Raw genomic sequence first — 26479 nt, 5'->3', positions numbered from 1 at the left:
CTGTTATAACGTAATAGAGGCAACAATCTTGACAGGGCCTTTTGAGGATGAGGCTTTTCTTATTCCACGCATTCTCATGATTCCAATGGAGCTGCCTTTTCAACCTAAAAGATTGCAATTCCCAATTTGATTAGCATATTTAGTTTTCAGTCCAGAACCACTAAAGCTATTATGTAAATATAAAAAATATTTATGTTGTCTGAGCAATAATTTTTAGTTTTTATTTCAAAATAGAAAATTACCTGACAATTTTAGAATTATATCTATCTATGTCGACTGGCGTCATGAAGTTAGTTGTCGTCATTTTTGCTATGACGATGACGCCATTAAAGATATTTAAGACATATATGTTCACGTAGAAATCTATTAATGTTTAAGTTTAAAATGACTGATGAACTTACAATGGCAAAAGCCGATGAAGATGCTCAAAGAGTCTATGCCAAAAAACTTGCTGCTGATAGAGAAAGTCAGAAAAGAAAGCGTGCCGAGGAATCAAAAGAACAGCAAGGAAACAGGCTTGAGGCTAAAGAACGCAAAACCGCGCAGTTAGATGAAGATCCACCTGGACAGCGAGAGTCAAAACATATAAAAACTGAAAATGATAGCGATGATGATTGGGTTTGGGATCTTGACTTGGATAAGGTCATCAATGCCTACCAGATTTTAGTTAAAAAAAAACAAAGGTTCGGCGATATGTATTTCATAGTGAAGCTGAAAAATAAAGAAGAAAAAGAAAATTGAAAAAAGAAAAAATGTAATAAACTAAAAAATACTAAAAAGAAAAAACACTCAAAGAGAAATTACAGACCGGGACACAAATGACGACCGGGACAGAGGGAATATAAATAACGACCGGGACACTCAAGGAGAAATTACAGACTGGGATACCGGGACACAAATGACGACCGGGACACAGGCAATATAAATGACGACCAGGACACAGGTATTTAAGAATATCGTTCAAAGACAAATTTTTAATTGTAAGAAGACCGTTGAAAGAGAAATTTCTAATTGTAAAATGACTGAAGAACCTACAATGGCAACACCCGAGGAAGCTGCTCAAAACGAATGTATTCACGCCGAAGTAGCTGAGTTGGTAAAGCGTTATGTTTCAGGTTCTAGGTCCGAGAGGCTCCAGGTTTGAACCTTGGCTTTAGCATTAATACAAAAGAAGAAAAAAACTAAAAAAGGTAAAAACTACAAAAAAACTAAAAAGAAAATATATATATATGTATTTATATATATCATCTTTTCCACAAAAATAATAATTTAGTGCTTCTGCTTAAAAACAGCAATCGAATTGATGCCTCCTGATACGCAACTATCAACAAAGTGGCAATCGTTGTGGTCGGTGATCAGTTCTTACCTCGAGATAATATTCTTTATAGGCGAAACAATCAGTTGACAAGAATTGCTTAAACTCATCGATGCTACGATGCCCTACAATATCCTGACGAATATAAATGACGCCCGGGACACTCAAATAGAAATCACAGACTGGGACACCGGGACAAAAATGACGACGGGGACACAGGAATATAAATGACGACCCGGACACAGGGACACAACTACAACGGGGACGCCGGGGGGCACAGGGGGATATATAAATGACGACGGCAACAAAGGAAATGGTCGATTAGCAATCACCATCAAAAAAGCTCAAGGGCAATCAATAGAATCATGAGGTATAGATCTGAATACGGATTGTTTTCCCATGGACCATTATGCGTTGCATGTTCAAGAGTCGGTAAACCTGACAATCTATTTATATGCACAGACGATGGGACAACAAAGAATGTTGTATATTCGCAAGTTTTACGTAGTTAAAAACATATATATATATTATATATATATATATATATATATATATATATATATTCACAGGTGGGACATAGGGACAAAACTACAATGGCGCGTAACTAATATGGCACGTAACGACTTACGCGCGCGGGGGGCGCGAAGCGACCCCACCAACTAGGTGTTGCGGTGGCGCGAAGCGCCACCCCAACAGCTAGTATCTATATATATAAAAATAAGTTGTCTGTCTGTCGATCTGTCAGGTGACGTCATGTTTCTGTGTCGACTGACGTCATGTTTTCGACTGACGAAATTACAGACCGGGACATCGTGACACAAATGACGACCGGGACACCGGCACATAGGGAATATAAATGACGACCGGGACACAAGGAATGTTCGATTAGCAATCACCATCAACAAAGCACCGGGACACAAATGACGACCGGGACACAGGGAGTATAAATGACGACCAGGACACAGGGATTATAAATGACGACCAGGACATAAGTAAAAAAAAAACTAAAAAAACTAAAAAAAAAACTAAAAACAAATAAAAAACTAAAAAAGCTAAAAAAAATTAAAAAAGAAAATAAAATGAAAAAGGAAAAAAAATGAAAAATAAAGGAGAAAAACAAAACTAAAAAAAAGAAAAAAAAAACTAAAAAAGGTAAAAAACTAAAACCTAAAAAAAGACCAATTCAAAAACGAATGTGTATACAGACCGGGACAAAAATGACGACGGGGACACCGGGACATGATGACCGGGACACAGGGACACAACTACAACAGGGACGCCGGGGGGCTCAGGGGGATATATAAATGACGATGGCGATACAGGGAATTGTCGATTAGCAATCACCATCAACAAAGCTCAAGGGCAATCATTAGAATCATGAGGTATAGATCTGAATACGGATTGTTTTCCCATGGACTATTATATGTTGCATGTTCAAGAGTCGTTAAACCTGACATTCTATTTATATGCACAGACAATGGGACAGCAAAGAATGTTGTATATTCGTAAGTTTTACGTAGTTAAAAACATATATATATATTAGTTAGTAATATATATTAGCGCCATATTAGTTACGCGCCATTGTAGTTGTGTCCCTATGTCCCACCTGTGAATATAGATATATATATATATATATATATATATATATATATATATATATATATATATATATATATATATATATATTATATATATATATATATATATATATATATATATATATATATATATATATATATGTATATATATATATATATATATATATATATATATATATATATATATATATATATATATATATATATATATATATATATATCCCTGTGTCGACCATTCCCTGTTCGCCATCGTCATTTATATATCCCCCTGTGCCCCCCGGCGTCCCCTTTGTAGTTTTGTCCCTGTGTCCCGGTCGTCATTTATATTCCCTGTGTCTCGGTCGTCATTTGTGTCCTGGTGTCCCAGTCTGTGATTTCTCTTTGAGTGTCCCGGGCGTCATTTATATTCCTTGTGTCCCGGTGTTCCGGTCGTCATTTATATCCCCCTGTGCCCCCCGGCGTCCCCGTTGTAGTTGTGTCCCTGTGTCCCGGTCGTCATTTATATTCCCTGTGTCCCCGGTCGTCATTTGTATCCCGGGGTCCCGGTCTGTATATACATTCGTTTTTTAGTTTTGTTTTTCTCCTTTATTTTTTTCCTTTTTTCTTTTTTTTTCTTTTTTAGTTTATTTAGATTTTTAGATTTTTTAGTTTTTTTATTAGTTTTCAGTTTTTTTTTCTTTTTAGTTTTTTTTAGTTTTTACCTTTTTTTTAGTTTTTTTTATTTTTTTTTTTACTTATGTCCTGGTCGTCATTTATACTCCCTGTGTCCCGGTCGTCATTTGTGTCCCGGTGCTTTGTTGATTGCTAATCGAACATTCCTTTTGTCCCGGTCGCTTTCTCTTTGAGTGTCGCCATTGATATTCCCTATGTGCCGGTTTCACGGTCATCATTTATGTCCCGATGTCCCGGTCTGTAATTTCGTCAGTTGAAAATATGACGTCAGTCGACACACAAACACGACGTCACCCGACAGACAGACCCACACACACACAGACAACTAATTTTATATATATAAATTGTTCCGAGGTTTCCGGCACGATGTCTAAGATTGAAAAGGATAAAGTTCAACTGGATGCAAAGTCAATTTTATGTTTTTAACGACGTAAAACTTGTGAATAGACAACATTCTTCGCTGCCCCATTGTCTGTGCATATAAATAGATTGTCAGGTTTACCGACTCTTGAACATGCAACATATAATTGTCCATGGGAAAAACAATCCATATTCAGATCTATACCTCTTGATTCTAATGATTGCCCTTGAGCTTTGTTGATGGTGATTGCTAATCGAACATTGCCTGTGTCTCCGTCGTCATTTATATATCCCCCCTGTGCCTCCGGCGTCACCCTTGTAGTTGTGTCCCATGCGTCGTCATTTATATTCCCTGTGTCCCGGTCGTCATCCCGGTATACATTCGTTTTTGAATTGGTATATGATGAAATAAATTTTTAATTTTTTCCCTTTTTTTCTTTTTAGTTTTTTTTTATTGGTTTTTACCATTTTTTAGGTTTTATAGTTTTTTCTTTTTTCTTTTTAGTTTTTTTTGAAGTTTTTATCTTTTTAGTTTTTTTATTTATATTTTTTTAGTTTTCTTTTTCTCCTTTATTTTTCAGTTTTTTCCTTTTTTAGTTTTTTTTTCTTTTTTAGTTCTTTTAGTTTTTACCTTTTTTAGTTTTTTTAGTTTTTTAGTTTTTTAGCTTTTTTAGTTTTTTTTTAATAGTTTTTAGTTTATTTTATGGTTTTTTCCTTTTTTTAGTTTTTTTTTTAGTTTTTACCTTTTTTTTAGTTTTTTTTTTAGTTTTTAAGCATTTTTAGATTTTTTTATTTTTTTTTTCTTTTTAGTTTTTTTTTGTAGTTTTTACCTTCTTTAGATTTTTGCTTCTTTTATATTAATGCTAAAGCCAAAGTTCGAGCCTGGAACCTCTTGAACCTAGAACCTGGAACGGTTCTAGGAGATGGCTTATGGGATGGCTTCGCGCCACCCCAACAGCTAGTCTACCTATATATATATAAATAATTTGTTTGTCTGTGTGTCTGTCTACTGACGTCATGTTTTTGTGTCGACTGACGTCATGTTTGTCAACTGACGTATTCTATATATATAAAAACTAGCTGTTGGGGTGGCGCTTCGCGCCACCCCAACACCTAGTTAGTGGGGCGCTTCGCGCCCCCCAAGTCCCCCCGCGCGCGTAAGTCGTTACGCGCCATATTAGTTACGCGCCATTGTAGTTGTGTCCCTGTGTCCCACCTGTGAATATAGATAGATTTATATATGTGTTTCAAACTACGTAAAAATTGCGAACATACAACATTCTTGGCTTTCCCATTGTCTGTCCATATACAAAGCCGTATGTACTAATAATGACGTCATATGCAAACGCTCTTTTTACAAACAAACAAACATGCATACACACAACTCGTTTTTATATAGATAGATAGATAGATAGATACAATACAAATTAACTACGTAAAACTTGTGAATATACAACAGTCTTCGCTGTCCCATTGTCTGTGCGTATAAATAGATTGTCAGGTTTACCGACCCTCAAAGATGCAACATACAATTGTACATTGGTAAAACAATCTGTATTAAGATCTATACCGCATTTTTCTAGTGATTGCCCTTGAGCTTTGTTGATGGTGGTTGCAAATGCTAATCGAATTGGGAATTGCAATCTTTTAAATTGAAAAAGCAGATCCATTGGAATCATGGGAATACGAGGAATAAGAACAGCCTCACCCTCATAAGGCCCTGTCAAGATTGTGGCCTCTATTAGGTTTTCCATTGTTTTTTTTACGGCAAGTCGCGTGCCATTGCAAAGCTTTGGTGGGTTGATATTTCTTAAAAGTATTATTGGTACGCCTATTTTTAGTTGTAGCACGTGTGGTGGAAACCCTGAAGGATCTATGGAATTTAAAAATTCAGATGGATAATTAACCGCTTCATTTGGTTCCAAAATACAAATTAACTGCGTAAAACTTGCGAATATACAACATTCTTCGCTGTCCAATTGTCGCTGCATATAAATAGATTGTCAGGTTTACCGACCCTCGAACATGCAACGTACAATTGTCCATGGGAAAAACAATCAGTATTAAGATCTATACCACATTTTTCTAATGATTGACCTTGAGCTTTGTTAATGGTGATTGCAAATGCTAATCGAATTGGGAATTGCAATCTTTTAAACTGAAAAGGCAGATCCGTTGGAATCATGGGAATGCGAGGAATAAGAACAGCCTCACCCTCAAAAGGCCCTGTCAAGATTGTGGCGTCTATTAGGTTTTCCATTGTTTTTTTTTACGGCAAGTCGAGTGCCATTGCAAAGCTTTGGTGGGTTTATATTTCTTTAAAGTATTATTGGTACGCCTATTTTTAGTTGTAGCACGTGTGGTGGAAACCCTGAAAGATCTATGGAATTTAAAAATTCAGATGGATAATTAACCGCTTCATTTGGTTCCAAAACTGTGTCGACTGACTTGTAAAGGACTGCTTGGTCTCGAATCTTGGTCAAAACAATATTGTTGATTTCGTGGACGTCTATATTTTTGGGTGCGAGAATCGCTCTTTCGCTTAGCCATTTATTATTTTTATAATTTTTTAGAATATTCGGAAATACTTTTTCAATCAATTCATTTTTGGACGTCACTAAATTACAGAAATCAGCAGGTAGTTGTATACGTCCTGAAATTGAGTCTACTGGGAGATTTCCGTTTCCCATTGCCAGCAATTGATCTGAAAATGTTTGACCAGAGTCATCGTTTTGCAATCGGACACGCATATTTGTAGTTAATTTTAATGTTTTTACGTGTGCCCATAAATTAGAATTTTTCAGGCAAGCATTCATTTCGTCTGCAGGAGTTGATCTAGGTATTATAGGTAATGTTTGCCTGAAATCTCCCGCAAGCAATATTAATGTGCTGCCAAAGGGTTTCGACTTCCCTCGCAAATCTTTCAAGCATTGATCCAGAGCCTCCAGCGATTATTTGTGTGCCATTGTGCACTCATCCCAAATAATAAGCTTGCATTGCTGCAATACTTTACCCATCCTAGATGATTTGGAAATATTGCACGTGGGAGTTTCTGTAGAATGCAAGTTCAGAGGCAATTTCAAAGCGGAATGAGCAATTCTTCCACCAGGCAGCAATGTTGCGGCTATTCCGGACGACGCAATTGCCAACGCTATATCATTTTTTGATCGAATTGATGCCAGAATCAGTTTTATCACAAACATTTTACCAGTACCTCCTGGCGCATCCAAAAAGAAAATTTCTCCAACGTTTTTATCGACACAATGCATTATCGTATCATAAATGTCTTTTTGTTCCGACGTTAACTTGGAAATGTTATTTTGTACATACGACAATAGATCACTCGTACTGTAACTTTGTTCACGATCCAATTCTACACATGTCGAAACAGCAGCGATACGGTTAGGTGAAAGCATTCCCAAATCCTGAAGAGGTTTGTTTGCCAAATGTACGCACAAATCTTCTATAACAACTAAAGTGTAGTTATAAATTTCTGATGTAAAATCAAAAATCATATCTGACGTCTCTAACTGTTTTCGATGGAGTATATCTTCGGACATTTTTGACTTATATTTTTCCCATAACTCTGTAGGAGCTGATGGAGAGCAAGTTGTTAAAATGATGCCAAACAATGCACGAATTTGACTTGGGGTTGACGTTTCGCACGCGTCATTGATGCAGTTATCCCAGTGTTGGTCATTCTCCAATAAATTCAGAGCTTGGCATGCACTACGGTAAGTGTCATGTATAGTACCATTTACAGTCCTCAAATACTCAAAGGATGTCTGACCGGGTACATTCACCAAAAGCAGGCGTAGAAAGAAGCATTCACGTTGTTTGGGGTGAACGGTGTAGAGTCTTCCTATCGTGGTATCTTTGAAGATGGTAGGTTGCCCGTCGACTGACTTACCCTGTTTTCGACGTTCAAATACTTTATTTTTAGTATTCCACGTGTAATACGAAGGCACTTCAGTATACAGCAGTTTTTTTGCAAAAGAATCATTTTTGCAAAGCGAAAAAAAGCTGTTAATGTTGTATCCGGTGGATTCAGGACTCTTTGTTGCACGTTGGTTTCCGTGAAATAAACACGTTGACCATTCTGTAAATGTACCGCTAAGTGAACAACAGCTGGACTACGTTCATGTATCGGAAATGAAAGAATTCGCCAAACAGCTTCATTACTGCTTATGTATCTTCCAGCCTGATATTGTACGATTTCATCGAAATCTTTGATTTCGGGCTGCAAGCCAAAAAATGCCATGTCACTGCCTTTGTTGACGTATTTACATATGTATTTGATTGCCTTTACGGAGTTACAGTATTCAACGTTTATGTGTGCATTAAATGTTTTTGATAATAATGGGGAATATGGAACAACCCACTGGTTATCTACTTCGATGGTGGTACCGTTACGCTTCTTTATTATTGCTGTTTTACCGCAATCTTCAGTAGAATTATTGTGGAGAATTAGAATTCTTCTATATTGTGGGTAACCATCATTGCCAGTAATTGTGTTTGATACTAAAAGTCGAGGATATTGCTTTGTGCACCTTCCTTTGGCCATGCATGGTGAATTTTCGTTCAGTGCACCGCAAGGTCCATGTATCATATTTTTTACAATAATATCATGTAACCCCTTATCGACATTTTTATCAGGAATTTCAGCGGAAATCACATCATCAATTTCGTTCGAAGTAATTTTTTTATGTAGCCAGATTAGTATATGTGCGTGTGGCAAACCTCGTTTTTGCCATTCCACTGAGTACATCCAGCATTGCACTGACCCAAACACTTCAAGTTTTACAATGTAGTTTATCAGTGATTTCAACTTTTGCCGGAAGACACGGGCCGTAATGTCATGCCTATGAACCGCCGATTGTCCTTGAAGTAAAAGCTGCAGTATCTCGTCCCAAGATTGATTACATGTAAATGTAATAAATAAATCTGGACGACCATAGAGACGAACATACGCAATAGCATCTTGAGCATATTCATGCATATGACGGGGACTGCCAGCATATGACGAAGGTAAAATTGTTAATCTTCCAACGTTTGTGGTATTACCTTCATTTATAACTGCATCTCGCAAATGAATGTATTGTTCAGAGCGGAGCTTGGTCTGATCCAGGCGGATATATAGCAAACGTTCTGATTCAATTTTAGCATACATATCAACGACGAATTGGTGAAACAATTCACGGCATTTTAAAATATAATTTTCTTCATCCTGCCGAATCATTAGTCTATAGGAATAATAATGCATTGCACTGCATTTCTTATTCATTTCTTTGTTAGTGGCTGGATTCATCAATTTAATATTAAAGTGATAGCCGTCGGCTCCATCCCAAAAAATGATAGGATATTGTAGGGCATCGTAGCATCGATGAGTTTCAGCAATTCTTAACAACTGAGCGTTTCGCTTATGAAGAATAATATCTTGAGGTAAAAACTGATCACTGACCATAACGATTGCCACTTCGTCGATAGTTGGAGCATTGTAACTACGCACATGTTGGCCAGGAGGCGTTTTGTCAGCGGAAATAACAATTTATGCGTATCAGTAGGCATCAAATCGATGGCTGTTTTGAACAGACGCACTAAATTATTATTTTCGTGGAAAAGATGTTGCAATTGGGAAACGATTGTGCTTTCAACGTTGGGAGAAATTTCGCAACGTGCATTCAATTCAGAATTTCTATCACTGATGAAGTACAATTGTAAAAATTTATGATTCTCGCCTGAGAATGGTAGAAGGGACCCTGCTCTATGATAAATTTGCCCTTTTACTTTGAAAGTAGACATATATTGATCTGGATTTTCGATTTGGGCTCCAAACGACGTCATTTGGAAACATGAGTTGTATTTTCTGGTTTTTGACAAAAAACGCTTAGATTCTGACGTAATGGCTCTTGTGGTGCAGCCAATAGAGGAAAAAACTAAAAACTAAAAAAAAAACTGAAAAAACTAAAAAAAGGCAAAAACTACAAAAAAAAACTAAAAACTAATAAAAAAAATAAAAAAGCTAAAAAACTAAAAAAACTAAAAAAACTAAAAACTAAAAAAAAAACTTAAAAAAAGGAAAAAACTGAAAAATAGAAGAGAAAAAGAAAACTAATAAAATTAAGAATAAAATAAAAAAAAATAAAAAAGATAAAAACTAAAAAAAAAGTAAAAAGAAAAAACGAAAAAAACTAAAAAAGCTAAAAAAAAGGTAAAAACCAATAAAAAACTAAAAAGAAAAAAAGGAAAAAAAACTAAAAAAACTAAAAACTAAAAAAAAACTAAAAAAACTAAAAAAACTAAAAAACTAAAAAAACTAAAAACTAAAAAAAAAACTTAAAAAAAGGAAAAAACTGAAAAATAGAAGAGAAAAAGAAAACAAATAAAATTAAGAATAAAATAAAAAAAATAAAAAAGATAAAAACTAAAAAAAAAAGTAAAAAGAAAAAACGAAAAAAACTAAAAAAGCTAAAAAAAAGGTAAAAACCAATAAAAAACTAAAAAGAAAAAAAGGAAAAAAAAACTAAAAAAACTAAAAACTAAAAAAAAAACTTAAAAAAAAGGAAAAAACTGAAAAATAGAAGAGAAAAAGAAACCTAATAAAATTAAGAATAAAAATAAAAAAAAATAAAAAAGATAAAAACTAAAAAAAAAGTAAAAAGAAAAAACGAAAAAAACTAAAAAAGCTAAAAAAAAGGTAAAAACCAATAAAAAACTAAAAAGAAAAAAAGGAAAAAAACTAAAAAAAATTTTCATCTAAAAAACTAAAAAAAACTAAAAAAGGTAAAAACTAAAAGAACTAAAAAAGGAAAAAAACTGAAAAATAAAGGAGAAAAAGAAAACTAAAAAAATATAAATAAAAATAAAAAAACTAAAAAGATAAAAACTTAAAAAAAAACTAAAAAGAAAAAAGAAAAAAACTAAAAAACCTAAAAAAAGGTCAAAACCAATAAAAAAAAACTAAAAGGGAAACACTGGGACACAAATGACGACCGGAATACTGGGAATATAAATGACGACCGGGACACAGGGAATGTTCAATTAGCAATCACCATCAACAAATCTCAAGGGCAATCATTAGAATCATGAGGTATAGATCTGAATATGGATTGTTTTTCCCATGGACAATTATATGTTGCATGTTCAAGAGTCGGTAAACCTGACAATCTAAATAAATGACGACACTCAAAGAGAAAGCGACCGGGACAAAAGGAATGTTCGATTATCTATCAACAAAGCACCGGGACACAGGGAGTATAAATGACGACGACCGGGACACAGGGACATAACTAAGAAGGGGACGCCGGGGTGCACAGGGGGATATATAAATGACGATGGCGACTCAGGGAATGGTCGATTAGCAATCACCATCAACAAAGCTCAAGGGCAATCATTAGAATCATGAGGTATAGATCTGAATACGGATTGTTTTCCCATGGACCATTATATGTTGCATGTTCAAGAGTCGGTAAACCTGACAATCTATTTATATGCACAGACAATGGGACAGCAAAGAATGTTGTATCGGCTGACGTCATGAAATTAGTTGTCGTCATTTTTATAAATGACGACCGGGACACTCAAAGAGAAATCACAGACTGGGACACCGGGACACAAATGACGACCGGGACATAGGGACACAACTACAATGGCGCGTAACTAATATGGCGCGTAACGACTTACGCGCGCGGGGGGGCTTGGGGGGGGGGCACGAAGCGCCCCCACCAACTAGGTGTTGGGGTGGCGCGAAGCGCCACCCCAACAGCTAGTATATATATATATATATATATATATATATATATATATATATATATATATATATATATATATATATATATATATATATATATATATAGATAAGTTGTCTGTGTGTCTGTCGAGTGACGTCATGTCATCATGTCATGTCGTCATGAAGTTAGTTGTCGTCATGTTTGTTATGACGATGACGTCATTAAAGGTATTTAAGACATTCGTTCACGGAAAAATGTTTAATTGTAAAATGACTGAAGAACCTACAATGGCAACAGCCGAGGAAGCTGCTCAAAGAGTCTATGCAAAAAAACTTGCTGCTGATAGAGAAAGTAAGAAAAGAAAGCATGCCGAGGAATCACAAGAACAGCAAGAAAACAGGCTTTCGGCTCATAGAGAAAGTAAGAACAGAAAGCGTGCCAAGGAACTACCAGAGCAACACGAAACCAGACTTGCTGCTCATCGATACTACGATGCCCTACAATATCCTATCATTTTTTTGGGATGGAGCCGACGGCTATCACTTAAAATATTAAATCGATAAATCCAGCCACTAACAAAGAAATGAATGAGAAATGCAGTCCATGCAGACTTATTATTTGGGACGAGTGCACAATGGCACACAAAAAATCGCTCGAGGCTCTGGATCAATGTTTGAAAGATTTGCGAGGGAATTCGTAACCCTTTGGCAGCACATTAATATTGCTTGCGGGAGATTTCAGGCAAGCATTACCTATAATACCTAGATCAACCCCTGCAGACGAAATGAATGCTTCCCTGCAAAAATTCTAATTTATGGGCACACGTAAAAACATTAAAATTAACTACAAATATGCGTGTCCGATTGCAAAATGATGACTCTGGTCAAACATTTTCAGATCAATTGCTGGCAATTGGAAACGGAAAGCTCCCATTAGACTCAATTTCAGGACGTATACAACTACCTGCTGAATTCTGTAATTTAGTGACGTCCAAAAATGAATTGATTGAAAAAGTATTTCCGAATATTCTAAACAATTATAAAAATAATAAATGGCTAAGTGAAAGAGCGATTCTTGCACCCAAAAATATAGATGTCCACGAAATCAACAATATTGTTTTGACCAAGATTCGAGACTAGACAGTCCTTTACAAGTCAGTTGACACAGTTTTGGAACCAAATGAGGCGGTTAATTATCCATCTGAATTTTTAAATTCCGTGGATCTTTCAGGGTTTCCACCACACGCGCTACAACTAAAAATAGGCATACCAATAATACTGTTAAGAAATATCAACCCACCAAAGCTTTGCAATGGCACGCGACTCGCCGTAAAAAAAAAAACAATGGAAAAAGTAATAGAGGCCACAATCTTGACAGGGCCTTTTGAGGGTGAGGCTGGTCTTATTCCTCGCATTCCCATGATTCCAACAGATCTGCCTTTTCAATTTAAAGTATTGCAATTCCCAATTCGATTAGCATTTGCAATCACCATCAACAAAGCTCAAGGTCAATCATTAGAAAAATGTGGTATAGATCTTAATACTGATTGTTTTTCCCATGGACAATTGTACGTTGCAAGCTCGAGGGTCGGTAAACCTGACAATCTATTTATATGCAGCGACAATTGGACAGCGAAGAATGTTGTATATTTGAATGTTGTATATTGTAAGTTTTACGCAGTTAATTTGAATTCTATCTATCTATCTATCTATCTATATAAAAACGAGTTGTGTGTATGCATGTTTGTTTGTTTTTAAAAAGAGCGTTTGCATATGACGTCATTATAAGTACATAAGGCTTTGTATATGCACAGACAATGGGAAAGCCAAGAATGTTGTATATTCGCAAGTTTTACGTAGTTCAAAACACATATATAAATCTATCTATATTCATAGGTGGTACACAGGGACACAACTACAATGGCGGGTAACTAATATGGCGCGTAACGTCTTACGCGCGCGGGGTGGATTGGGGGGGTGCGAAGCGCCCCCACCAACTAGGTGTTGGGGTGGCGCGAAGCGCCACCACAACAGCTAGTATAGTAATAATAATGACAATAATTTATTTATTACTCATATGATACATTAAGTAAATGTGGCAGTGTAAGAATAAATAAAAAAACAGAAAGAGAAAAACAAATATACACACTAAATCAATGAAAGAAACGAATAAGACGGTGGTGAGGGGATAGGCGCGCAGAAGCTGTACTGGAAAGTATTATGTGTAAGATATCCAACTTTAAAGTTATTTTAGGAACTGAAAATTTGCTAACGAGAATCCGGTTTTTGTCCAAGGTTGAAGATACAGAAGAAATTTGCAAAATTTGAAATAATTTGCCTGGATCTTTTTAAATTACCTTTGTTAAAAAGGGGGAAAAGACCTGAAGCATAAAGGACTGAATGATCACAGAAATTAGAATAAAGTTCGACAAGCGCACGTCTATTATACTTCCATCTGTTTGCAACAATCTTTGCATAGCCAATCTGGATCTTTTTACTTATTACTTTGTATATAAAAGGGGTTGTCCCCTCCTCAATGCCCCGCTCTTTACGCTAAAGATTGACTCTTTTTCTCAACTCTACTTTTTAAAACAGTGAAAAACTTTAGCGTAAAGAGCGGGGCGTCGAGGAGGGAACAACCCCTTTCATATACGGAGTAATTTCTGTTCGTTTTAAGTTTTAATGGCGCTCCTTACTTTAAGTTAAAACAACTTGTCTTTTTGTTAAATTTCTGAAAGTTTTTGAATTAATGCATGTTTGGATTTTGGCTCTCCGCACATGAATAATTAAAACGAAATTTGCATATTATTTTTTTGGGGCTCAATGGCTTTCTCTTAGTTTTGATCGGACGATTTTGGGAAAAAGGGTTGGGGGAAGAGGCCTAGTTGCCCTCCAATCTTTTGGTTACTTAAAAAGGCAGTTGTAACTTTAAATTTTTTACGAGCGTTTTTATTAATAAGAAATATACGTAACTTACGAATTAACTTACGTAACGAACCTCTATATTCGTATATATGGATTCTCATTGTCCCTTGTATACTAACTGCAGACAATTTGCTGTCTTTTTATATTGCAGTTTTTTTTAATATTTGATAATTAAAGAAAATCCAATTTATAACAATAATTTCTACTAAGCTTCAACCTTTTGTTTTCTTATCAGTGATTTCAACTTTTGTCGGAAGACACGGGCCGTAATGTCATGTCTATGAGCCGGCGATTGTTCAGGAAGTAAAAGTTGCTGTATCTCGTCCCAAGATGGATTACATGTAAGTGTAATAAATAAATCTGGACGACCATAGAGACGAATATACGCAATGACATCTCGAGCATACTCATACATATGACGCGGACTGCCAGCATATGACGAAGGTAAAATCGCTACTCTTCCAATGTTAGTGGTATTACCGCCATTTACAACTGTATCTCGCAAATGAATGTATTGTTCAGAGCGGAGCTTGGTCTGATTTAGACGGATGAATAGCAAACATTCTTATTCAATCTTTGAATACATATCAATGATGTATTGGTGAAACAATTGGTAGCATTTTAAAATATAATTCTCTTCATCCTGACAAATCATTAGTCTATAGGCATAATAGTTCATCGCGCTGCATTTCTTATCCATTTCTTTGCTAGTGGCTGGATTTATCAATTTAATATTAAAGTGATAGCCGTCGGCTCCATCCCAAAAATGATAGGATATTGTAGGGCATCGTATCATCGATGAGTTTCAGCAATTTTTGGCAGCTTAGCGTTTCGCCTATGGAGAATAATATCTCTAGGTAAGAACTGATCACCGAACATAACGATTGCCACTCCGTTGATATTTGGAGCATTGTATCTACGCACATGTTCACCAGTAGGCGTTTTGTCATGGTAAATAACAATTTAATGCGTATCAGTAGGCATCAAACCGATTGCTGTTTTGAACAGACGCACTAAATTATTATTTTCGTGGAAAAGATGTTGCATCTGGAAACGATAGTCCTTTCAATGTCGGGAGAAAATTTGCAACGTGCATTCAATTCAGCATTGCTATCACCGATGAAGTACAATTGCAAAAATTTGTGATGCTCACCTGAGACTGGTAGAAGGGAACCTGCTCTATGGTAAATTTGCCCTTTTACTTTGAAAGTAGGCATAAAATGACCTTAATCTTCAATTTGGGCCCCAAACGACGTCATTTGGAAACATGAGTTATATTTCCTGATGTTTGATGAAAAACGCTTCGATTTAGACGTATAACTAGTAAGCAAAGTTTTCAATTGCTCTGGTGGTGCAGCCAGTTGAGGAAGCTTAACTTTTCCTGAGGTGCAACACATTCCCATTTTTTACCATTAAATTTCAAGGCCTTGCAATTGGGTAAAATTTCAGACATAGTCCCGATTTGAATATCTTGAATCAGGCTATAATCATCGGAAGGGCAGTACTTGAACCCCAGGCAATTATAAACGCATTGATTTTGTAATACAGCGACACACCTCCTTTTTTACTTTCTCTTTCAGCCGGAAGCCTGGTTTCGTGTTGCTCTGGTAGCTCCTCGACACGCCTTCTTTTTTTACTTTCTCTTTCAGCATCAAGTCTTGTTTCGCATTGCTCTCCTGGTTCCTCGACACGCCTTTATTTTTTACTGTCTCTATCAGCCGCAAGCGTGGTTTCGCGTTGCTTTGGTAGTTCCTCGACATGCCTTCTTTTTTTACTTTCCCTGTCAACTGCAAGTTTGATTTCACGTTGCTCTCTTGGCTCCTCGACACGCCTTCGTTGACGTAAATTGGACATCCTAATCTGGCCCTTTCTCTTTGAGCCGTACGCCTGGTTTTCGTGCTCCGGTGTTTCGGCCTGGTGTTCAATTTTTGGTAACATTGTAGGGCTGTCTTTTCATATTGCAGTTTTTTCAAAGATATTTGATTATTAAAGCAAATCCAATTTATAAGAATAATTCCTACTAAGCTTCAAAATTTTGGTTTTCCCTTTTAATATTTCTGAATTGCTTTTATCCATTATCAAAATATATTCAAATATTTTTGCAATTACCAGTTTTTTACTGTGATTTTAATTTACTATGAATTTAATATGAGCCTCAATTTTCACTTTTGAAAATTACTGAAATGAAAGCTTCCTCATATTGCAAAACATTTTATTACAATTTTAAAGTAATTTTATTTCATTGCAATTTTATTGTAATTTAATTATTGCAATGTTGATTGGATCTAGAAAATTCTACGGTAGGGCTCGCTGATATAATGAATTTAATAAAGCTATTTTCGCTACACCACTTGCTTTTTTGGGGGTGTTTTCAACAGTTTGTAACACCCCTGCCATGCGTTGCTTTAGCGTTACGTGCCCCAGTAACATGTACGCATGTTAATAATTTTTAACTGCGTAAAACTTACAGATATACAACATATGTATATACAACGGATATGTGCTAATTTTTAACTGCGTAAAAACTTGTGGATATACAACATTCTTCGCTGTTCCATTGTCTGTGCATATAAAGAGATTGTCCGGTTTACCGACTCTTGAGCATGCAACATTTAATTGTCCATGGGAAAAACAATCCGTATTAAGATCTATACCGCATTTTTCTAATGATTGCCCTTGAGCTTTGTTGATGGTGATTGCAAATGCTAATCGAATTGGGAATTCCAATCTTTTAAATTGAAAAGGAAGATCCGTTGGAATTACGGGAATGCGAGGAATAAGAACAGCCTCACCCTCGGAAGGCCCTGCCAAGATTGTTGCCTCTATTACGTTTTCCATTGTTGTTTTTTTTTTACGGCAAGTCGCTTGCCGTTGCACAGCTTTGGTGGGTTAATATTTCTTTTTTAGTTTTTCTCTTTTTTAGTTTTTTCATTTTTTCTTTTTATTTTTTCTTTTTCTTTAGTTTTTGCTTTTTTTTAGTTTCTTCTTTTTCTGTTTTTGTTTGTTTGTTTGTTTTTTAGTCTTTTTATTTTTTATTTTTTTAGTTTTTATCTTTTTTAGTTGTTTCTTATTTAGTTTTTCTTTTTAGTTTTTTTTTCTTTTTTAGTTTTCCTTTTTAGTTTTTTTCTTTTTTAGTTTTATTTTCTTTTTTCTTTTACTTTTCTAATTTTTTTAGTTTTTTATTTTTTTATTTTTGAATTTCCTTTTCTTAGTTTTTTTAATTTTCCTTTTTTTAGTTTTTTCTTTTAAGGTTTTTTCTTTGTTAGTTTTTCTTTTTCTTAGTTTTTTCTTTTTCATTTTTTCTTTTTTTAGTTTCTTCTTTTTTTAATTTGTTTTCTTTTTTAGTTTTTCTTATTTTTTTATTTTTTTAGTTTTATCTTTTTTCTTTTTAGGTTTTTTAGTTTTTGCCTTTTTAAGTGTTTTTCTTCTTTTTTTTAGTTTTCTTTTTCTTCTTTATTTCTTAGTTTTTCTCCTTTTTTAGTTTTTAAATTTTTTATTTTTTTACTTTTTATTTTTTTACTTTTTATACTTATTTTATTTTTTAGTTTTTTGTTTATTAGGTTTTTTCTTTTTTAGTTTTTTTATTTTTAATTTTTCTTTTTTTATTTTATCTATTTTATTTTTTTTCAGTTTTTTCAGTTTTTTTTCAGGCCAATATCAGAAAAAAATCAGACACTGTAGAGATCATTTGGGAAAGACCCTTTTTGGAACAGCTAATCAGAAGCAAGTCGTCAGCATACGCAAGATAAAAAAAATACAATATAAGAAACATACAAGATAAGAAACAATACCAGAAACGTAAGTAGCTGAAATCTTGAAGCCACTAGAAACACAAATTTTAAAAAGCGTGGTGGACAGAACACCACCCTGCCTAACTCCTCTTCGTACCCTTATAGTAGTGTCTGGTGCAGGTCTTAATTGAAGGAAAGAATTTGAATACCAAAACCGCGGTGGCGGACCCTTTTTGGAACAGCTAAGCAGAAGCAAGTCGTCAGCATACGCAAGATAAAAAAAATACAATATAAGAAACATACAAGATAAGAAACAATACCAGAAACGTAAGTAGCTGAAATCTTGAAGCCACTAGAAACACAAATTTTAAAAAGCGTGGTGAACAGAACACCACCCTGCCTAACTCCTCTTCGTACCCTTATAGTAGTGTCTGGTGCAGGTCTTAATTGAAGGAAAGAATTTGAATACCAAAACCGCGGTGGCGGACCCTTTTTGGAACAGCTAAGCAGAAGCAAGTCGTCAGCATACGCAAGATAAAAAAAATACAATATAAGAAACATACAAGATAAGAAACAATACCAGAAACGTAAGTAGCTGAAATCTTGAAGCCACTAGAAACACAAATTTTAAAAAGCGTGGTGGACAGAACACCACCCTGCCTAACTCCTCTTCGTACCCTTATAGTAGTGTCTGGTGCAGGTCTTAATTGAAGGAAAGAATTTGAATACCAAAACCGCGGTGGCGGACCCTTTTTGGAACAGCTAAGCAGAAGCAAGTCGTCAGCATACCCAAGATAAAAAAAAATACAATATAAGAAACATACAAGATAAGAAACAATACCAGAAACGTAAGTAGCTGAAATCTTGAAGCCACTAGAAACACAAATTTTAAAAAGCGTGGTGGATAGAACACCACCCTGCCTAACTCCTCTTCGTACCCTTATAGTAGTGTCTGGTGCAGGTCTTAATTGAAGGAAAGAATTTGAATACCAGAACCGCGGTGGCGGACCCTTTTTGGAACAGCTAAGCAGAAGCAAGTCGTCAGCATACGCAAGATAAAAAAAATACAATATAAGAAACATACAAGATAAGAAACAATACCAGAAACGTAAGTAGCTGAAATCTTGAAGCCACTAGAAACACAAATTTTAAAAAGCGTGGTGGACAGAACACCACCCTGCCTAACTCCTCTTCGTACCCTTATAGTAGTGTCTGGTGCAGGTCTTAATTGAAGGAAAGAATTTGAATACCAAAACCGCGGTGGCGGACCCTTTTTGGAACAGCTAAGCAGAAGCAAGTCGTCAGCATACGCCAGATAAAAAAAATACAATATAAGAAACATACAAGATAAGAAACAATACCAGAAACGTAAGTAGCTGAAATCTTGAAGCCACTAGAAACACTAATTTTAAAAAGCGTGGTGGACAGAACACCACCCTGCCTAACTCCTCTTCGTACCCTTATAGTAGTGTCTGGTGCAGGTCTTAATTGAAGGAAAGAATTTGAATACCAAAACCGCGGTGGCGGACCCTTTTTGGAACAGCTAAGCAGAAGCAAGTCGTCAGCATACGCAAGATAAAAAAAATACAATATAAGAAACATACAAGATAAGAAACAATACCAGAAACGTAAGTAGCTGAAATCTTGAAGCCACTAGAAACACAAATTTTAAAAAGCGTGGTGGACAGAACACCACCCTGCCTAACTCCTCTTCGTACCCTTATAGTAGTGTCTGGTGCAGGTCTTAATTGAAGGAAAGAATTTGAATACCAAAACCGCGGTGGCGGACCCTTTTTGGAACAGCTAAGCAGAAGCAAGTCGTCAGCATACGCAAGATAAAAAAAATACAATATAAGAAACATACAAGATAAGAAACAATACCAGAAACGTAAGTAGCTGAAATCTTGAAGCCACTAGAAACACAAATTTTAAAAAGCGTGGTGGACAGAAAACCACCCTGCCTAACTCCTCTTCGTACCCTTATAGTAGTGTCTGGTGCAGGTCTTAATTGAAGGAAAGAATTTGAATACCAAAACCGCGGTGGCGGACCCTTTTTGGAACAGCTAAGCAGAAGCAAGTCGTCAGCATACGCAAGATAAAAAAAATACAATATAAGAAACATACAAGATAAGAAACAATACCAGAAACGTAAGTAGCTGAAATCTTGAAGCCAGCACACTAGAAACACAAATTTTAAAAAGCGTGGTGGACAGAACACCACCCTGCCTAACTCCTCTTCGTACCCTTATAGTAGTGTCTGGTGCAGGTCTTAATTGAAGGAAAGAATTTGAATACCAAAACCTAAGAAGCATTACAGCAAGGACATTGATCCCAGAATTAAACAGAGAAAAAAGGAGCTGAGTATGGACCACACTATCAAACGCTTCCAAAAGTTCCAAAGCACAAATATAAAGATCATTTCCCTTGTAGGAATTATCAACCAGTAAAGAAGACAAAATCTTGTACGCATGCTGACATCCCACCCCACTCCGGTAACCAAATTGGTTCTCACCCTCATTAATATTTTTAGTCAGAAAAGGTAGAAGGATTCACTCAAAAACCTGGCTAATGTTACAAGAAACAGTAATAGGTCGATAGAAGGAGAAATCAGTCGGTGACTTTCCCATTTTTAAAATTGACGAAATAGTGCCGCATAGAAAACTCTCGGGTACGCTTGATGTACACAGATACATTTGAAAAAGAAGCTCAAGGTGAGACATAAGGGGGGTGCATTCAATCAGCATATGCATCTTAGAAGTACCACCCTTATCTATTGAATCATATTTTAAACTTTCCACAGCATCAATTACGGAAAAGAAAGATATGGGCACTATATGGCACTATATAGACAGTATATTGACGAGACACGTTTTTGAAGGATGATTATAAACATGAAAAAGACTATGAATTCTTCTTAATTGAAATAGTAAGAGACGAACCCCACAGAATCAGGCACATAAGTCAAATATGGCACCATACCCCGGAAAAGCAAAATTTCAAAAATATACTTGTTAATATTAGTTGTTAAAATGTAGTTAATATTAACTTTTAGCTACTATACACCATGGTTTTGATCTTTAATGGGTTTCAGCTATCTCTATTAATCAAGATACCGATTAAACTTGCAAATTCCCATTTATAATAAACCATACTTATCCTTTATGTAATATTTTAAAATTCTTACGTATTTTTCTAGTTACGTTTCAAAAAGGTAGAACGGTTGAAAAAACAGTGTAAAATATTTTTGCATTTTATGTAATAATTGTAGAGGTTTTGAACTGAGGTTACTTTTAGTGGAACATCATTTCAATTCAGTCATTCTATAACAAAGTAACTAATATCTTATATTAACAGTTATATACTTCTGACATATGATCTAAGTTTTTCCTTACTTTAGGAAACCTTACTTACCTTAATTTTACTTTATAGTTTTTTGGGAAGGCTGCTAGGCCCCCTCCGACGCCCTTTTTTGTCGAAAATCATCCAAAAAGTTTTTAGATAACTATTTTGTTCAACCTAGTCAAAAGGCCTAATAATTAAGCCTTTTGAGATAATATGATGCCCCACAACCCCGGGGGAAAATTTGCCCATTGTTTATGAATAGTATTTGTTATTGAAAAGTATGCATACACTTTTAGTTTGGGCGGGGGAGAATTATCTGCTTGGATGTTTTCCATAGGAAAAATCTTCCACGGGAGGGAAGTTTCCAGAAAGTGAGCTTTTAGGGGATATTTTATACTGGGGGAATATGCAAGAATTCCTATACGAAATTCTTTTTGTGTCTTGCTTTCTATATGTCGACTAAATTTTACACGTGGAGATATTAAAGATAATTCTCCGGGGTCAATTTTTACTGTGATTGAATTGTCTTGGGGATATATCCGTGGGGAGAGGGGATTTTCCTGTGAAGGTGGAGCCTGGCATTATTTAAAAAAGTATCAGAAATTAAATTTAAAAAAAAAATTGGTTATTTTGAAGGCCATCTTTCCATGTAAAAAACAAGTTTTTTCAACTGAAAGTAAGGAGGAAAATTCAAACTTAGAAGGAACTGAAATTATTACATATATGAGGGCGGTTGCCCCCTTTTCAACAGCTTGCTCTTTGCGCTAAAGTTCAAATTTTGATCCAATTCCTTAAGAACGACTCCTGAAACACAAAGGTCGTTCAGAACAGTAATAAGCTTCTTTTTGAAAGTACTAAAAAAAACTTTAACCTGAAGAGCGAGGTGTTGAGGAAGGGGCAAACCTCCTCATATAAGTAAAAATTTCTGTTCATTTTAAGTTTTAATGTTCCTTCTAACTTTATGTTAAAAAACCAACTTTTTGTTTAATTTCTAAAAGGACAATCCTTTCTTTATCTGATCCTGTTGTACTATATCTGAAAAGAAGCATTTTGTCTTATGTCCGCAACTACTAGAAGACATTTCAAGAAAAAAAAATATTAATTTTATGGTTTATCAATCATTAATCATTATTAATGACTATATATTAATAATTAATCATTAAATAATAATTAATAAATTAATAAAATTAATAAATTAATAAAATTATTAAAAATATTAATAAATTAATAAAATTAATTAATAAATTAATTAATAATAATTAATCATTATTAAATCATCAGTAATGCCTGATTAAAAAAAAAATATACAAAACTAGTTTATCGAATGTTGAGTTTGTTCAAAATAGGAAGCGTGCAAATGACGATCAAGGTGCCAATTACAATTGATTGTTTCTATTTTAATTTTAAATTTCAAAAATAACACTATATTTGTAATTTCTTCGACAAAGGGGTGTTGACTGATTAAAGGGCAATGTATCTCCCGTGTTTATTTTCACAACTTTATTGCACAGAACAAAGGTCACAGTACCCTAGAGGAGAGTTTGTTTAATTAAAAATTAAAAGACTAATTAAATTTTTGACTATTTAAGACCTTTCTTTAAGACCTCTTAAGACTATTTCTGTATTTCTGTAATTTCGGTTAATTTTTAATTTAATGCCGGTAAATATTGCTCAAACTCTTTGAAATATGCCCCTCCACCTCCCGGAAAACTCGTACATAGAAATTTCATCCAATGTAAGGTAGGTCCCCCCGTTAAATTTTCTCTAGACAGTTCCATCCTCACTGAGAGTCCCCCTCAATGTAAAATTGCTTGCGGTCGATTCAGCCTGAAAAAATTTCACAAGCATTCTTTCATTTGAATAAGACTTTAATATCTAATTGGTGTCTGGATCACTCCAGAAATACCCCCATCGGTGGAAATTATTTTTTGGAAATCAAAACATGCGGAAAAAAATCCCATGATAATTGCCCCGGAACATCTTCACATGAAAAATTTGACAAAGAGATTGTAAGACAATTAAGAAGAAATTTCATATTGTAATTCTGTGTAATCCCCCCAGAGTAGCATTTCCCCTGGAATATTCAGCCCCCAAAATTTCGCTCCCTAAGAGTCTCCCTATAGAAATCCTTGTCAAGCGCATCCCCCCTAAAAAAAATGTCTGGGTACTTCCTTATAACAAATACTATATACAGACAATGGGCAAATTTCATAACTTACAGGCTCTCCCAAGGACTGTGGGGGTCATTTTACGCCTAAAGAAATAATTATTTGATCTTTCAACTAAACTGAACAAAATGACTATCTCAAAATTTTGGTAAGATAATTTTGGGGGGAAATGGGCGTGGGAGGAGACGCACTTAACCTCCAATCTTTTTGGTCACTAAAAAAGAGCACTTGAACTTTTAACTTCCGTTTGACTGCTCCCTCTCCCGTTCTTTTAGGACCGTCATCTTGATTGAATCCCTGAGAAAAAAAATGCATCGATGATCTGTCTTCTGGCAAAAATAGTAAAATTCTCCATTGTTACAGATAGTAGCTTGAAACTTTTACAGTAGAGTTCTCTGGTTCGCTGAATCTGACGGTGTGGTTTTAATTAGGATTCCTTTAGTTTTAGGGGATGTTTCCTCCCTATGTAAAAATCAGGCAAATTTTCTCAGAAACATAACTTCTAATGGGTAGCAGTAAATTTGACGAATCTATATATTTGGAATAAGCATAATAATTTGATTCATTTGTTGTATCTATTTATATTAAAATTATGTTTTTTAGAGTTTCGATTGCTATTGAGCCGAGTCACTCCTTACTTACAGTTCGCTACCACGAACTGCTCCAAACCCTTTACGTAACAAAACACAAAGAGTTTTTTTTCCAAAGCTGTAAAAATAATCGCTGCAATCACTTTACAAAATATCATACGTTTCTACGTCTGCTATTATCAGCATTTAGAAGACTATTATCTCTAATATAAGAAATTCATAGTTCATTCAAAAACACAGTTTTATCAGATATCTATGTATCCCTGACGCGATTGGCTAGGTCCAAACTTTCCCTTAGTATTACGTGGGAAATGGAATGGAATGTATTTATCTAGCAGCTGCGATCTTTTGGGTCTCATGGCTTCTTCAAAAACACAAGAAATTCAGGGCCGGATAAAGGGTGATTGGAGCATTTGGGCCCAATCTGGTCCCGCATTTGAAAGGATTGTTCGTTACCATCAAAATGAAAGATATTTAGAAAATTAAAGCAAATTATTTCTGACTATAAGGGACAAATTATGAGTTATTCAAAAAATTACAAGAACTATTCTAAGTTTGCGTTGCTGGATGAGATTTTTTAATCTTTTTTTTTTATTAAATAATATACTCTTTATAATAGAGAAAACTGATACCCGTAAAAGTTCAGGGTCAAATTTATTTAACTTAATCGGGATTGTCCTATATTAGAGAGATTTTGCACTACGCACGTGAACTATTTTACGTTCGTTAACTATTATGCAAGTATATTTTAATTAAATATACAATATACACAGAGGGTCCAGCAAAAAATATCCAATCGGGTCCCGCACTTATTCTATCTGGTCCTGAAAAAAAATTGATATCTAAAAGTTAATAGCTAATGTGTTCTGTGTTGATTTTTTATTCTAATTATTATTTATGAAAAATAACTGTTAAATAGCTTTTTTGATCAGTACTTTCAGGGACGTAAGCGGAGAAGATGCTGTCTTAAATTTATGGTCATAAAGTGCTGGTTCCAAATGGAGCCTTTAAAACCAAGAAGACATGGACAAAACCAAGGAGATAAATATAAGTGAAGTTGTCAAATGTTCAGACAATACTAAAAAAAAAAACACCATCAAAAACGCATATGGCATCAAATTTAGCTTTTTTTTTACTTTTGTTTGTGTCGAAAACCAGACATAAAGCACCAAAAGATCCAGTATTCGTGGTTTTGCTGTTTTAATTCCATTCGTTGATCTCCTTAAATATATCAGGCTGACTTTTATGGAAGTAATATTTCTCCCTGATTTGATCAAAGAAATATAAAGCATAACCGATTTCAGTCTCAAGTCACCTTCTACCTTCATTTTCTGCTTCCAGGTGATCCATTTCAATAACGACCGCCAAGAAAGAAGAATGTCTTTATTAGAAAACGATATTACTGTAAGCTCTCTGTCAATCAGACAAGCTGTGATGTCCGATTCTGGGAACTACACTTGTCAACCAGCAAATAGCGACAAAGCAACCGTCCGTCTGCATATTCTTAAAGGTCAGTGAACTTTTAGTACTATTTTTTCTTCCCTATATATTAAGAACATAAATGTGTATAACTTTCTTTTTTATGTCGTGTAACTGAGACTTCTAGTTTCTAATGTTTCCAGTTTTTTTAATGTAATTCTAGTTTTAATACAAAATTGTTAACAATATAATTTCTTACAGGTTTTTTTCCTTATCCATTTACTATTACTTTTTTGGCTTTAGTCTGAAGTCTGATGACGTGTGGCTTCAATTATTTTATTTTTGCTGATATTGACAACATATTTTTCTGCTTACTCTCTTTCTTCTTATTCTCGTCTTTGTGCTCGATCGTCCTCCTCAAATTTCTTCAGTAGTGTCTTTCCCTGCTCCTTTTTTCTCCTATTAAGCTTATTTGTAAATAGCCTACACCTGTTGTGTTTATGTTTTACTCTTCTGCCTTATTTAGAATTGCTTTTTATTTCTAAGATTTCTATGTAACTTTGTTTTAGATAAATTATAGAGATATTAGGTTTTATAAAGACAAACTTTGATACAAGGTACAGATATGCA

At 35.0% G+C, this 26479-nt stretch overlaps 1 protein-coding gene across 1 annotated transcript in view; it reads left to right on the top strand.

Annotated features, from left to right (window-relative positions):
• Positions 1-26479, top strand: part of LOC136032195 (poly(3-hydroxybutyrate) depolymerase-like) — a 283620-nt gene that overhangs the window by 220566 nt on the left and 36575 nt on the right. Inside the window, exon 11 of the mRNA XM_065712402.1 lies at positions 25772-25940. Coding sequence (XP_065568474.1) covers positions 25772-25940 — 169 coding nt within the window. The remainder of the gene's footprint in view (positions 1-25771; positions 25941-26479) is intronic.

This window comes from Artemia franciscana, chromosome 10 (genome assembly GCF_032884065.1).
Source record: "Artemia franciscana chromosome 10, ASM3288406v1, whole genome shotgun sequence".
Classification (NCBI taxonomy): Eukaryota; Metazoa; Arthropoda; class Branchiopoda; order Anostraca; family Artemiidae; genus Artemia; species Artemia franciscana.
The sequence above is the reverse complement of the archived record's forward strand: the minus strand, read 5'-3'. Positions and strand labels throughout refer to the sequence as shown.